The sequence below is a fragment of the Zootoca vivipara genome, chromosome 10 (assembly GCF_965207765.1).
Source record: "Zootoca vivipara chromosome 10, rZooViv2.hap1.1, whole genome shotgun sequence".
Lineage (NCBI taxonomy): Eukaryota > Metazoa > Chordata > Lepidosauria > Squamata > Lacertidae > Zootoca > Zootoca vivipara.
The window spans coordinates 45,130,881-45,146,438 of NC_142593.1; the positions used below are offsets into that span (position 1 = coordinate 45,130,881).

The window sequence follows — 15,558 nt, forward strand, 5'->3', positions numbered from 1 at the left end:
AACAGACCATTTTTCTTTCTGGCAGATTACAGAGGCCACATGTCTACCTGCCGGTTCACCTCTATGGACAACTGGTACACCACAAAACAGGCTGCCATTTGTTGGAAGCTCAGGTGAGGAAATTTAATATACCTGATTCAAAATCAAGGTAACATTAAATGCATTGCAGCCTTCTTGGAATTGCCCCCCCCCCAATTTGTTTGGATGCTACTGGTTCAGGATTGTGTGGCATATGCAACATCATTGGGAAATTGGGCTTGGTTTTTTTTTCTGTTTGGACTGCAGAAGAGGAATTCCCAGGCCATGCATGCATCCTTGTTCTATAAAATAAGCTTGCTTCGGCTAGGGATTAAATTTTCTCACTTAGCTGGAGCACATAGAAGACTCCTTTTCACGGATTGGAATAGTGAGCAAGGTTGTGTAGACTTTGCTTGCAGAACAGAAAGCAAGGGTTGTAGCCAAGGTAGCACTGAATAAAATGACCTGCTAGCACAAGGATTTTCACTTGTGCCACAGGAGTCCCCCTCCCTGCATACCCCCGGAATTTATGCTTGGGGTTCCCCCAAGGTCATAGCTTCAAGTCCTACATTGGGCAAAAGATTGGGCAACCGCATTGCAGGCGGTTGGACTAGATGAACCTTGTGGTCCTGTCCAACTCCACAATTCTGTGATCTATGAACCTTCTAAAGCAGATTGGGGGGGGCAAGGGGGGGAGGTTTGTTGGGCAAGTGGACTTAGATGCCACCCCAAGTACTTTTTTGGTAATCCCACGGGAACTGCTTTTATCTGCCTGAGGATCCTATTGCCTTTTCGTCTTTCTGCATTTTTAGGCTATGAATACTGACTTCTGGGGTAGGGTGTCAAACACTGGTAGGTGGTGGTATCTTCCTCTACCAACTGTCACCTAGCTGCAGCCATTCCAAAAGGCTGCAGCACAGAGAGAGAGAGACAGAGACAGAGACAGAGAGAGAAAAGGGAGGCAGAGCCACAATATCAGCTGTGCTGAGAGATCAGAAACTTTGGCACCTACTTTCCATGAGCTGTTTCCAGCTGGAAGGGAATGCACTTTACAGCACACAACTTGTGCATGGATTTGCTTTTTTTTCTTCCTTTCTTCATTCTGGGATGCTATAGCTAAGGACTAGGTCTTGCATAGGCAACCTTGGCTCTCTAGATGTTTTGGAACTACAACTCCCATGATCCCTAGCTAACAGGGCCAGTGGTCAGGGATCATGGGAGCTGTAGTTCCAAAACATCTGGAGAGCCAAGGTTGCCTATGCCTGGACTAGGTGATTGGTTCTGAAATGTGCAAGATGCTGCTGTTCTTACCTTTATGTGATCGAATTCTGAGCTGTGTCTTCTCAATTTTGAATTGAAAGAAGAAAAGAATACTGGCTTATTTTTATAGAAATTGAATTACAGTGGTACCTCGGTTTATGAACACAATTGGTTCCGGAAGTCTGTTCATAAACTGAAGCGTTCATAAACTGAAGCGAGCTTTCCCATTGAAAATAATGGAAAATGAATTAATCCGTTCCAGACAGTCCGCGGAGTACTTAAACTGAAGCGTTCATAAACTGAAGCGAACTTTCCCATTGAAAGTAATGGAAAGTGGATTAATCCGTTCCAGACGGGTCCACAGAGTACTTAAACTGAAGCGTTCATAAACTGAAGCATGGGTGTAATTGGTTCCGGAAGTCTGTTCATAAACTGAAGCGTTCATAAACTGAAACGAACTTTCCCATTGAAAGTAATGGAAAGTGAATTAATCCGTTCCAGATGGGTCTGCGGCGTTCATAAACCGAAAATTCATAAACCGAGGTGTTCATAAACCGAGGTTCCACTGTACATGTTTGTGTTTTTAAATATTTCTTGTTGAAACAAATAAATAAAAAGTCTTATTTAATGACCAGAGCTGTTATCATTGTTCTGTATATCTGCCAGAGTACCAGTAGTACTCTTGTTTAAATGGTTGGTAGTTTTTGAAAAAAATGTTTAAAATGTTTTTTATATTAAAAAAAATAACTAAACCTATTTGTATTTTGCTCTTAGCATTTATGTAAGTTTGAAAAGCAATTCAGCAGATTTGAAGAATGTTAAGCTTCACATTGAAGCTACTTTGTGATTGATCTTTTTATTCTTTTAGAGTATTGTTCCTGACCTGAGTTACACTGTTCGTTCCCCCATGCTGGATAAATGGGAAGGGATTAAGCAGCTGAAGGCAGCTCTCTGGGCTCTGGTTAGTAAAAAAAAAAAAATCCACCATGGTGTTTTCTGCATTTCTGCAACCAAAATAACAATAATGGTTCCCCCAAAGATCTGTTTTTTGAGTTTTGGATGTTGCAAATTAAATGGCCACAGATACAGCAAATAATTACTAAGCACTTAATACACGTTATTTTCCTGAATAAAATAGATTTGTAATGACTATTAATAGTAGGGCATTCAGGATTTGAGAATCAATTTTCAGTGTTTGAAGCCCCTAGTCTTTTCACTTTTAATCCAAAAGAGATCTCAAAATGTCGAAAGTAAGGCATCTAAAGACAAAAGACTTTGCAATGTGGAAGGGAGCATATGAACCCAACCCTATATTTCTAGCCAAATTAACAATCATATTTGTGTGTGTGTGTGTGTGTGTGTGTGAGAGAGAGAGAGAGAGAGAGAGAGAGAGAGAGAGAGAGAGAGAGAAGAATATAAAAGATCTAAAGTTATATCTATGAAGTTGAGAAAGTAGGTAGACTGTAACAAGCTGCTATTAAATATTGTAAAAGAAAAGGCTTGAATTGAAGTGAAAGAGACTCAGCTGTGGGTATAAAGAAATGTACAGTATAACTTATATACAAAATATCATAAGTTTGTTAATCAAGTTCTAACCAATACCCCTTTGTTATATGACATAGTATCAGCAGTATCAGCCAATAGCAAATTTGATCACAAATTGTTTACATTACAGGGTAATATTGGATCTTCAAACTGGGGTCTGAATTTGCTTCAAGAAGAAAATGTCATCCCTGATATAATGGCACTCGCCCAGCATTGTGAAGTCCTATCTATTAGAGGGTAGGTATGACATGGTTTGAAATTGACTTATAAAGTGTTTATAGGAATTTTTTTTTTGTCCTGGAGTCTTTAGAATGATTCTATGCCATCTGCTGCTTTATTCTTTAGAAATGGTACCCTTTTAATTGAAATAATAATAATCAGGTGACTTACTATTAAAATAGCAAGTTGCTAGTTATTATTATGTTAATAGATTTTTTGTGACATTAGTTTTGCAGCCTTATGGGTGTGTGTGCGTGTGTGTGTGTTGCAGTCATGATTTGAGGAGCGCACACAGAAGATGGGAACAAAACTGGACGTCTCCTACTGTGTTGAGTGATAATAATTTTAAGTAATACTGTATAGGCATGTAGTGAATGAAATAACACTCCTCATATCTGTTACATGCCTAGTTCTACTCTGTATCCCCTTAGAGAATAAGGCTGCAACCCTATCTAGGAATAAGCCTTATTGAACTAAGTGAGACTTATTTCTGAGTAGACATATACAAGACTGCACTGTTAAGACACCTCAGAGTTACAAGTCATATGTGAACCCATTCAGTTTTTCAGCCTGTATTTGCAGGCCAGCTTACACAAAGGATTTATATTTTTCATTTCACATATTTATAGAGCAGCACAAGTAACATTTCCTGAGGGGAGGGAAAAGAAGCTGGAGAATAGTTTTGGTGGCCTGAATGTGAAATACATATTTGTTTAAATTGGATTTTTGTTTTATAAACATAGGACGTGTGTCTATGTGCTTGGGCTGATCGCCAAAACAAAACAAGGTTGTGACATTCTGAAGCATCACAACTGGGATGCAGTGAGACACAGTCGTAGGCAGCCTTGGCCAGTTGTCCCCGACGACATGGAACAACTCTGCAACGAACTCTCCTCTATTCCCAGCACTCTTAGTTTGAACTCTGAATCTACCAGTTCAAGGCACAACAGTGAAAGTGAATCTGCACCGTCAAGTAAGTATGCATAGCAGCGCCAGCACAGTTAGTAAATTCCCTTTGGGAAAAAGCAGATCATGGGTCAATCAATAGAATCGTAGCGCTGGAAGGCACCTCAGGGGTCATCTAGTCCAACCAGGGTGGATTTGAGTTAAATCAAACTGATATAAATCACGATTTAAATCACTAGTCAGTAAGGCTTGATTTTAATCATAGTTTTCTACATAAAGACTAATTCTTGCTGGTATAACTTTAATATGCAAGTAGATGATGATTTCTAGAATAACAACTTTTCATATTAGTTTTTTCTATCCCCAGTTTAATAGGTTAATCATTCATATTTGGGCAACTTTTCTGTTGTACTTAGGAAGGAGATAAATAATCATTACCTTAATAATAATAATTTAAATAGATGTATTCAACTGAAACAATAACATTACAGCATATGTTATTTGCTTAAACAAACATCCATGTTTGTTAACTAATTTGGCTAAACAATATATATATATATATTAAGAAACTTAGACTGTCAGCCCAGCCTACACATGAAAAACTTAAATACTGTCCTCTGTAGCTCACTCGTAATGGAATTTATTTACCAAAAAAAAAAAAATATATACAGCCTTATTCTACATAATTAAAAAAACTAATCTTTATTTGGATGGAATATCTTTATATGATGGAATATATTTTCCTCAAAAAGCATTTTATTTTAAAAAAATCCTATTTTTTAAAAAATCTGATTTTATTTATTTATTTATTTTAAATCATTTATTTTTATCCACCCTGATCTCAACTAAAGCATCCCATGGTAGATGGCCATCCAACCTCTGCTTAAAAAAGCTCCAAGGAAGGAGAGTCCACAACCTTATGAGAGAGTCTGTTCCACTGTTGAATAGCTCTTGCTATTAGAAAGTTCTTCCTGATGTTTAGTTGGAATCTCCTTTTGCCTACCCATTTTGAGGCATTCTGTATTCTTACATGAGCATGATGTATGCTTAGTGGATAAAGACGAGGTTTATAGAACGTGGCTGGGTATCCTTTGATAATTTCAGAAATGATCGGGATATAGGGTGTCCAGAATGTCCCTTTGATGATCAGAGGCACTTTGATTCAGTGAAAGCTTTCATCAGTGAAAGGAGGGAATTTCCACTTACTCCCCTCCCTACTATACTGTACAGTCCTCCAACCCTTTGGGGCAGATTGAGGCTGCTGGGGGAAGGAGAATTGGCAAAAACCTCACCCTCTATGTCCTGCTGACAGAAGCCTCTGCTGGGTTTAAGTGCCTTCCGCCAACAGAGATACACTACTGGGTAAAGCCCCCTTGGAGATTCTATAATTTGATTGTATAGTCTTTTTTTAGTTTCATCTTCCGATGCTGTAGAAAATACTACAAATGTAATCATTTTAGATCATGCTTTTATCTGGTGTAAATGAAAAAATAGAACACTGATTTCCTTTGCATAGAATTAGATCCATTTCTCCTCCAGGATGATAGTATAAAAGAGAAGATAAAGATTGGACATGAGAAAATTCTTCCCTGAAAGTTAGAAACTGATTTAAGATGGATATGGGAAACGTCAAAATATCTATTAGGATAGTTTGAGTATCTAAAGAGCAGGTTCGGGATACGTTGGAGCTAATCAGAAAAGTCAGGTGTGGAAAGTAAATACTATCACCAACTAGATAATGCGAAGTAATGTTTTGATATAAGAGAGGCACATTCATTTTAGAATTGATTTTAGCCTGAGGCTGTTGCTGGACTACAACTCCCATCATCGTTGCCGTTGCTGTCTAGGACAGGTGGGAGTTGATGTGAACAAACACTGACCCCTCACCTACAGCATGAAATTATGGTACATTTCCAAAAGTGTAGTTTGGCTCATGATGACCCCTAAATTCATGTTAAAAGGTGAAATTAAGAACACTAATATGAAAATTTTGATTGCTCAAGAAGTGATTAAGTGTACCATTGTTTTCTTTCTTTTTTAAAAAAAGGCCAGGTTCTGTTTATTTATTTATACCCCGCCCATATGGCTGGGCCTCCCCTGCCACTCTGGGTAGCTTCCAACAAAATATTAAAATACAGTAATCCATCAAACATTAAAAGCTTTCCTAATCAGGGCTGCCTTCAGATGTCTTCTAAAAGCCTGGTAGTTGTTGTTCTCTGGTGGGAGGGCGTTCCACAGGGCAGGCGCCACTACCGAGAAGGCCCTCTGCCTGGTTCCCTGCAACTTGGCTTCTCGCAGTGAGGGAACTGCCAGAAAGCCCTTGGCGCTGGACCGGGTAGAACGACAGGGGTGGAGATGCTCCTTCAGGTATACTGGACTGAGGCCGTTTAGGGCTTTAAATTTCAACACCAACACTTTGAATTGTGCTTGGAAACCTACGAGTAACGTTTGTTGTTGTTGTTAGTCGTTTAGTCGTGCCCGACTCTTCGTGACCCCATGGACCAGAGCACGCCAGGCACTCCTGTCTTCCACTGCCTCCTGTAATTTGGTCAGACTCATGTTGGTAGCTTCGAGAACACTGCCAACCATCTCATCCTCTGTCGTCCCCTCCTCCTTGTGTCCTCCATCTTTACCAGGGAGTCTTCTCTTCTCATAAGGTGGCCAAAGTATTGGAGCCTCAGCTTCAGGATCTGTCCTTCCAGTGAGCACTCAGGGATGATATTCTTAAGAATGGATAGGTTTGATCTTCTTGCAGTCCATGGGACTCTCACGTAACGTTTAGTAGCACCTAAAAGGATACCAAGCACATTTCCCCTTCCTAAAATAGCCTCTAGCCATTACGATGCAGTTGGCTTTCATAGACTATGCAGTGACTTTTGAGAGCTAGTTTTAGTTACCAAATATTCATAGACCAAAAATATTTGTAACAATGCAAGCTTTTATTTAAATTTCAGGTATGTTTATTTTGGAAGATGACAGGGTTGGCAGCACCTCTACTAGCACATTTTTCCTAGATATATCTGAAGATGCAGAACAGAATTTCTACGACCGATCTGGACCCTTGAAAGATAAGGATCGTAGTCCCTTCCCCTTCTTCACTTCCAGCAGGCTTGTGAAGAATCGCATTTTAAATTCTCTAACCTTACCTAATAAAAAACATAGGAGTAGCAGCGATCCTAAAGGTGGCAAGTTATCTTCTTCAGAGAGCAAGATGGGTTTGAGACGGAATCGTACAGTAACTGAGCCTTCCAGCAGCATGGATTTTACACGAGGCGAGGACTTTGCCCCTATGTTCCGGGTGCCTAAAATCCACACCCTGAAACTAGAAACGTCATTTGTTGGGAGCAGACACAGCGAAGATGCAGATAGCACTCCAAGTATAGGCGAGAATGACCTCAAGCTTCCCAAAGGCCTCGGCCACGAAAACCACCGGGAAAATGCCAGCCGGGAAAGACTGATAGGAGAGGTTTCTACGCAGACTCACTTCAAAAGCCGCAGCTTGAGTTTCAATACAGACACCACAACGAGTGGCATAAGTTCAATGAGTTCGAGCCCTTCGCGGGAGACTGTGGGAGTGGACACTGCAAATGTAGACACAGACAGTGGGAGTTTAAGTACTGTGGTGAGTACCAAGACAGTTAAAACAATCCAGTGCTCGACCCCACAGCCTAACCACCTCCCCCTCTCAAAATCAAATTCTGTCTCCCTGGTGCCACCAGGGTCCTCGCACACCCTTCCTCGGAGAGCACAGTCGCTTAAAGCCCCTTCGCTCGCTACAATAAAAAGCCTGGCTGACTATAACTTCAGCTACACCAGTTCGCGAGATGCCTTTGGGTACGCAACGCTCAAACGCTTGCAGCAGCAAAGGATGCACCCCTCTTTGTCACATTCGGAAGCCCTGGCATCTCCAGCAAAGGATGTGCTCTTCACAGACACAATTACTATGAAGTCTGGTAGTCTAGACTCTCGACTAACACCAAACAGGTAAGTACTTCTTCCTCAAGTTTTCTTCATAGCATAGCTAAGTAGTGTTCTCGCGATTCCAGCTGTTAAACAAGAAAAAAATTATCCAGGAATTTGGGGTGTGATCCAAACAAGTTTAATTGTACGCAGTGGAGAGCTCCATTCACAGCCGAAGCTTCCTTTGATATGTTTTCCATAGCTTCCACCGCCTAAGAGGCAAACGGCCGTTCAGTTTCAACTTCGGAGAAAGCTCTAGCTGCATGAAAGTTTCTTTTTTCAATCAGTCATGGCCTTCCACTTCAGGCAAGGGCCTATACCAGTGAATTCCCAGGGCATTCCTAGCACTCTGAACAACCAGGCTTTAGGGAAAATAGCAAACTCAGGGCCTCCTTCCAATTCAGGGAGGGCTATTGGATCCTATCGTAAAAACTCCCAATGCGGGGCTCGAACCGACAATCCTGAGATTAAGAGCATCATGCTCTACCAACTGATTCACAGTCCCAATTCAGGAAGGGCTGCTGAATCCTATCATACAGTCTCAGTTGCATTGAAAAACCAACCCTCCTGCTCAAAGCAGTTCACTCTAAAATAATAATTTTAATAATCGGGAGGGGGTTTTTAAGTTCAGAGCAATGGAAATATTAACTGAACTATTTTCAAAGTTAGTTTCTGAATGCGAATGGAATAAGAGAGTAGAAAATACAGATGATGCCCATCTGGAACTGAACACAAATTTACCTCTTAGAAATAGTTTCTGCTGGGAAAACCGTTCATAACAGTATATGTGTTGCTCTCACAGTATGTCCTTCAATTATTAATAAACAGATAATATATAAGAAGGTAAACTGTATACTCACCCAAACTAGTCCTACTTTAAAAATGCTGTCTGTGTTATTACAGAGCAGAGTTGTGATTTTCAGGTTATACTGACCTTGGTTCCCTTAATGCTGTTACAGGTTCATGAGAGCTTTAAGTTATGCATCATCTTTAGATAAAGAGGATTTATTAAGCCCTATTAACCAAAATACACTGCAGCGTTCTTCTTCTGTTCGTTCCATGGTGTCTAATGCTACTTATGGAAGTTCAGATGATTACATTGGGCTTGCTCTCCCAGTTGATATCAATGAAATATTTCAGGTATGTACACTGTGTGTGTGTGTAAATTTTCATGCAGAACAACATCAGAACAATGAATCTGAGATGACAGGTTCCCTCATGTGAAATCACTTCCCGTTCACGTGAGAGAATTTGGCATCTTAGATTCATTGTTCTAATGAATATATCCTCTGGAAGCTACACTTACTCAGAGAAGGGATTAGCATGGAGCAATTTGGCTAACTTACTTGATCAACTCTAGCATGATTTTTAAAAAACCCTTATTTGAAGCCTAAATCCACATATTTACTGGTTATCCATTTCTTTCCAATTCAAACCATCAGTCATCATCATTAAAGCCCTATAAATGACTTAGGGTCAGATAATTTAGGGACTGTTCTCTTGCAGATCACCAGATCAGCCTGCCCACTTAATAAGGAGACCTCCCTTTGTGAGGCAGATAATGTCTTTATGATTGAGTTTTACATGTTTCTATGTTTTATGAAAATGTGGGATTTTTTAAATGTTGGCTGCTCTGAGTTGTGAATTCGCATTCAAATTAAATGCTTGAATGAATGGCTATTTACCAAAAAATAGAGGGCTTGTTCGCTTTTCTAAAAACTCATCCGTATAATTTTTCACTTCAAATATTTCAGGTAAAGGAAACCCCTTATTTCCAGAAGAAGACCATGCCTTCACTTGATGAACGAGGCGCTAAAGTCTATCCCCAAGATGCTGGAGGTACCTTTTCCTTTCCACTCTTTTTTTTTTGGTCTGCAATGGAGTCTGTTCAGCAGTGGAATTTGCTGCCAAGGAGTGTGGTGGAGTCTCCTTCTTTGGAGGTCTTTAAGCAGAGGCTTGACAGGCATATGTCAGGAATGCTTTGATGGTGTTTCCTGCTTGGCAGGGGGTTGGACTGGATGGCCCTTGTGGTCTCTTCCAACTCTATGATTCTATGAGTCTTCACACTTTTTTGAGTTCCTTCTGGAATTTTGTCAGTGCCAATTTATTTCTTGGCAGCACTGACTAATTTTATAGAACAAAATAATTCCCAAAAAGTCAGACATGGGGTTGAATGGCAAAAGCTGGTCTTCTGCCACACTTATCATTAATATTTGTTTTTCTGTCCTTTAACTGGAAGCCTCTCCAGGTGTGCCGAGTGGTTCTTCCGAGGTGGTGAAGAGTCCCTTCCAGATGCTTCGCCAGCAGATCAGTCTTACAGAGATAATGAACACAAGCCGCTCGGATGCTTCTCAGTTCCTTGAAAGCATGGAAGACACGGGGCTCCAAGAGCACACAGAAGAGAATTGCCTTTATTGTGTCTGCACACACATTTTGGGCTACCAGCAAAACAAAGTGAATTCTTCCTATAGTCACACTGGTTAGTACAGCTGGGCCTCTTTCAGTCAGAAGTCTAGCCCAGGCATCCCCAAACTCAGCCCTCCAGATGTTTTGGGACTACAATTCCTATCATCCCTGACCATTGGTCCTGTTGGCTAGGGATGATGGGAGTTGTAGTCCCAAAACATATGGAGGACTGAGTTTGGGGGTGCCTGGTCCAGCCATTGCTCCTATTTGCGTCAAGGTTATGGAGGCTGGAGACCTGTTTTGGGCTTCTCATTCATCATGAAATAACTTTCCAGAATGTTTCATAGTCCTGAGACGCAGAAACCTACACTGAAATTTAATGTAGGGTGTCATATTCTGTGGAAGTTAACATGGCTATGGTTCACAATTATAATTTATATTACGTTAAATTATCTAAGTTGAAATGAAGCTATATATTTTCCTTTATAAACCATTCCGTATGTATTTTCAGAATTTTCAGACATTCCTTATTCTGACTGGTGTGGAAAACCCATGCACAATCACTTGGATGTGGTCCCCCATTCCTCAAAGTTTTCTGGGATTTCGGGATGCAGCGATGCTGTATCTCATGGCTCAACTAGTAGCACCAAGAGTACGGATATTGTGATAGGTAAGTGGCTTTATTATAAGCATAACAACATGTGACTCTGCCTACCTCTAGTTATTGGGAAGAAGTCAGATATTTTCTTTAAGGCACTTGCAGCCTGATTCTGAACATTTTGCGTGTCGGTATTGCATGCGGGTGGCGCTGTGGTCTAAACCACAGAGCCTAGGGCTTGCCGATCAGAAGGTCGGCGGTTCGAATCCCCGCGGGAAGGTAAACGGCGTTTCCATGCGCTGCTCTGGTTCACCAGAAGTGGCTTAGTCATGCTAACTAAGCCACACCAGAAGTGGCTTAGTTAGGCCTTCTCGGTAGTGGCACCCACCCTGTGGAATGCCCTCCCACCAGAGGTCAAAGAAAACAACAATTACCAGACCTTTAGAAGGCATCTTAAGGCAGCCCTGTTTAGGGAAGCTTTTAATGTTTGATGGATTTTTGTATTTTAGTGTTTTGTTGGAAGCCGCCCAGAGTGGCTGGGGGAACCCGGCCAGATGGGCGGGGTATAAATAATAATAATAATAATAATAATAATAATAATAATAATAATAATAATAATATATGCTGGCCATATGACCCGGAAGCTGTACGCCGGCTCCCTTGGCCAGTAAAGTGAGATGAGTGCCGCAACCCCAGAGTCGTCCGCGACTGGACCTAATGGTCAGGGGTCCCTTTACCTTTACCTTTATTGCATGAACATGTTCTTCCTCTAGCTCAACTTAGGACTGCAACCTTTATTAAAGGTAAAGGTACCCCTGACCGTTAGGTCCAGTCACGGACGACTCTGGGGTTGTGGCGCTCATCTCGCTCTATAGGCCGAGGGAGCTAGCGTTTGTCCGCAGACAGCTTCCAGGTCATGTGGCCAGCATGACTAAGCCGCTTCTGGCCAACCAGAGCAGTGCACGGAAACGCCGTTTACCTTCCCGCTGGAGCAGTACCTACCGTGTTTCTCATATTTTAAGGCATCCCCCAAAAATAAGCCATGACAGGATTTCTAAGGGTTGGTGAAAAATAAGACATACCCCGAAAATAAGCCATGTCGTGTAGCCCCGACCGAGCGAGAGGCGAAGGCGCGGGACCCAGCAGGAGCTCCCTGCCTGCTTCCCCGAGCCGTCGCGCATCGGGGGACAGAGCCGAAGATCGGCGGGCGCTCCTTGCTGGGCTTGACAAGCCCGGGAAACAGCGCCCGCCGATCTTCGGACCTGTGCTGTGTGACAGACAGGGGTGGGGGGAAGCGGAGGTCGTTCTCCGCTCTCCCCCCACCCCCGCCTGTCACCAAAGATCGGCGGGCGCTGTTTGCTGGGCTTGACAAGCCCGGCAAACAGCGCCCGCCGATCTTCGGCCCTGTGCTGTGTGACAGGCGGGGGTGGGGGAGAAGCGGAGATCGTTCTCCGCTCTCCCCCCACCCCCGCCTGTCACCGAAGATCGGCGGGCGCTCCTAGCTGGGCTTGACAAGCCCGGCAAACAGCGCCCGCCGACCTGTGCTGTGTGACAGGCGGGGGTGGGGGAGAAGCGGAGATCGTTCTCCGCTCTCCCCCCATCCCCGCCTGTCACCGAAGATCGGCGGGCGCTCCTAGCTGGGCTTGACAAGCCCGGCAAACAGCGCCCGCCGACCTGTGCTGTGTGACAGGCGGGGGTGGGGGAGAAGCGGAGATCGTTCTCCGCTCTCCCCCCACCCCCGCCTGTCACCGAAGATCGGCGGGCGCTCCTAGCTGGGCTTGACAAGCCCGGCAAACAGCGCCCGCCGACCTGTGCTGTGTGACAGGCGGGGGTGGGGGAGAAGCGGAGATTGTTCTCCGCTCTCCCCCCATCCCCGCCTGTCACCGAAGATCGGCGGGCGCTCCTAGCTGGGCTTGACAAGCCCGGCAAACAGCGCCCGCCGACCTGTGCTGTGTGACAGGCGGGGGTGGGGGAGAAGCGGAGATCGTTCTCCGCTCTCCCCCCATCCCCGCCTGTCACCGAAGATCGGCGGGCGCTCCTAGCTGGGCTTGACAAGCCCGGCAAACAGCGCCCGCCGACCTGTGCTGTGTGACAGGCGGGGGTGGGGGGGAAGCGGAGATCGTTCTCCGCTCTCCGCCCACCCCCGCCTGTCACCGAAGATCGGCGGGCGCTGTTTGCTGGGCTTGACAAGCCCGGCAAACAGCGCCCGCGTGCACTTTATTAAAAAATAAGACATCCCTCAAAAATAAGCCATGTCGTGTTTTTTTGAAGAAAAAATTAATATAAGACATGACTTATAATATGAGAAACACGGTATTTACTTGCACTTTGATGTGCTTTTGAACTGCTAGGTTGGCAGGAGCTGGGACCAAACAACGGGAGCTCTCCCCCCCCCCCCCCCGTCTCGGGGATTCAAACTGCCGACCTTCCGATCAGCAAGCCCTAGGTTGTGGTTTACACTACAGCGCCACCCGCGTCCTCCGCAACCTTTATTAGGTTTTTCCTAACATTACAACTGCCAAATAGTGGAAGGTGATGTGTGTTCTCTTAAGGGCCATTCAGGCAGCGTTCATTTTCCCACCTTCCACAACATGTGCTCGCACCCTCTGTGCATAGTGTTTTGGGGTGACACAATTCCTTCATGTTGTCCTCTGTTTTCCCCTGTCTCCTTTATTGCATGTAGAAATGAAGGTCCAGACCAGGAGGATCTGTGTTTGTTTCTTCTTGGCCCTAGACTTTGGCCCCATATGTAGTGTTGAGGAGAGGGAATAACATCTGAATGAGTCCTTGGCCTAATGGCAGGCATTGTAATGCAAGTGTGGCACTTCTCATTGAATACGCATGGAACGATTTTGATTCTGTAAAATGTCCTTCCCCCTCAAGGTGTAAAGTCAATCCCAGATGATACCCCTGTATGCCGCATACTACTGAGGAAGGAAGTCTTGCGATTAGTGATCAACCTGAGCAGTTCAGTAGGAACTAAAGGACATGAAACAGGTCTCTTGACGTAAGTAGCACTCTCTTCTCTTCTCGCTACAATTTTAGCTTTCTGCAAATAGTCTGTCAGCAGTGGCTGAGGGAGGCAGAGGAAAGGGGGATGGATGTTGTCGTGGAATTCTACTCAATATTGATCCAGAGCAGATTCACACATATCAGAGTAAACATAGCGGAGTAAAAACTTAAACAAGTTGCAGGATTCCCAAAAAATAGACCAAAGGCGATGGTAGCTTTACTGCTACTGAAGGCAAATGAGCATAAATGGTCACAAATCCAATACCTTCAGGATTGGCACTATCCATAAGAAATCCAGTTGCAGCAGACTTAACTTAAACTTACAATAACTTATAATAAGTCTAAACCTTAACACTAAGGATACTATGTACAGAACACCACACCAGAAGGAAGAGAGATAAAGTGAAGCCCAGGTTCCTTCTGGCCTATATTTATAGTCAGCATGACCTTGACTGAAAGAGATAACAGGACCAGTTTAAGCCAGCTGTACTCAGCCTCTCTGAAGGAATACCCAAACATCAGGAACCTCCTGCTTGTTTCTTTCACACAGAGAAGCTTCCAGAACCCTCTTGAATTAATTAGAACAGGAAAGATCTCTATACATCAGATCAATACTTTCTGCACTAAGAAATGCAAACTGACAGGTGTAGCCCTCTCAGGCTCCTCTCTAATCCTTTGGAGTTGGGAAGAGTGGGGAGGAAGGTTGTGGGTGAGCTCCTGGCATCATCAGCTCTTACCAAAGAGGACGCAATGAGAATATGTTAGAAATCATTACTGTTGATTGGGGTGCGGGGAGTGGAGACTATCCCATATGCCAGTCTAGAATCATAGGTGGGTTTGGAGGCCTTGGCAATTGTGGCAAAGCCTTCCTTTGAGAGATGCCATTGAAACCGTGACCCATCAGCCAATCCCTTAGCAAAGGTGGTTGCTGTACTTGGTTCTAGAGTTAATAAAATTACTTAGCCGTCATGGCTTCAGGGCCCAAGTGTGAGATGTCAAGTTTATGCCATGTCTGTGGTTAAGATTGTTGTGGGCGTGTTCGGTTCATATCACTTTTGATATGCTTTTGACACAACAATGTCAGTGTAACATCTGCAGCAGTTGAATCCAACATCTGGTAATGGGGATATGACCATCTTGGAAAACTATTTTCCTGCATCTATCACATGCTGCAGTAATTGTGAGCATATGCCCTTTGAGGTTCGGATTAGACTCGTTCAAGCCTTTTCAGTTCCATATTTGTCTTTTCAGTCTGTATTTTTGTTCCTCTTTCAATTGAATTCACATTATTATTTCCTGAGATTTGTCTTCATTGATTTGCGTGGAATATCAGATAGCTGTCTCAGCTTCCTTCCCTAAAGGTTTATGGTATTAGGTTTTGATGGAACAGTTAAATCATGGCACATGAATTGGTTTCTTTTTCTTTCTGATTAGAATTAAAGAGAAGTTTCCCCAAGCATTCGATGACATATGCCTTTACTCTGAAGTGTCCTACTTGCTAGCTCACTGCACATTTCGATTACCATCCCGAAGGTTCATACAAGAGCTCTTTCAAGATGTCCAGTTTTTACAAGTGAGTTGAAGTGAAATCTAGCTAATTCTTGATAGGCTTCCAGTACGACTTTGTCTTTAAT

At 43.4% G+C, this 15,558-nt stretch overlaps 1 protein-coding gene across 3 annotated transcripts in view; it reads left to right on the forward strand.

Moving 5' to 3' along the window:
• Positions 1–15,558, forward strand: part of RICTOR (RPTOR independent companion of MTOR complex 2) — a 68,874-nt gene that overhangs the window by 47,789 nt on the left and 5,527 nt on the right. For all 3 annotated transcript variants that reach the window (XM_035100376.3, XM_035100375.3, XM_088653225.1), the window contains exons 28-38: positions 26–113; positions 2,147–2,239; positions 2,954–3,060; positions 3,786–4,015; positions 6,903–7,932; positions 8,868–9,048; positions 9,663–9,747; positions 10,148–10,387; positions 10,826–10,984; positions 13,796–13,919; positions 15,359–15,497. In XM_035100376.3, the coding sequence (XP_034956267.1) occupies positions 26–113; positions 2,147–2,239; positions 2,954–3,060; positions 3,786–4,015; positions 6,903–7,932; positions 8,868–9,048; positions 9,663–9,747; positions 10,148–10,387; positions 10,826–10,984; positions 13,796–13,919; positions 15,359–15,497 (2,476 nt within the window). The remainder of the gene's footprint in view (positions 1–25; positions 114–2,146; positions 2,240–2,953; positions 3,061–3,785; positions 4,016–6,902; positions 7,933–8,867; positions 9,049–9,662; positions 9,748–10,147; positions 10,388–10,825; positions 10,985–13,795; positions 13,920–15,358; positions 15,498–15,558) is intronic.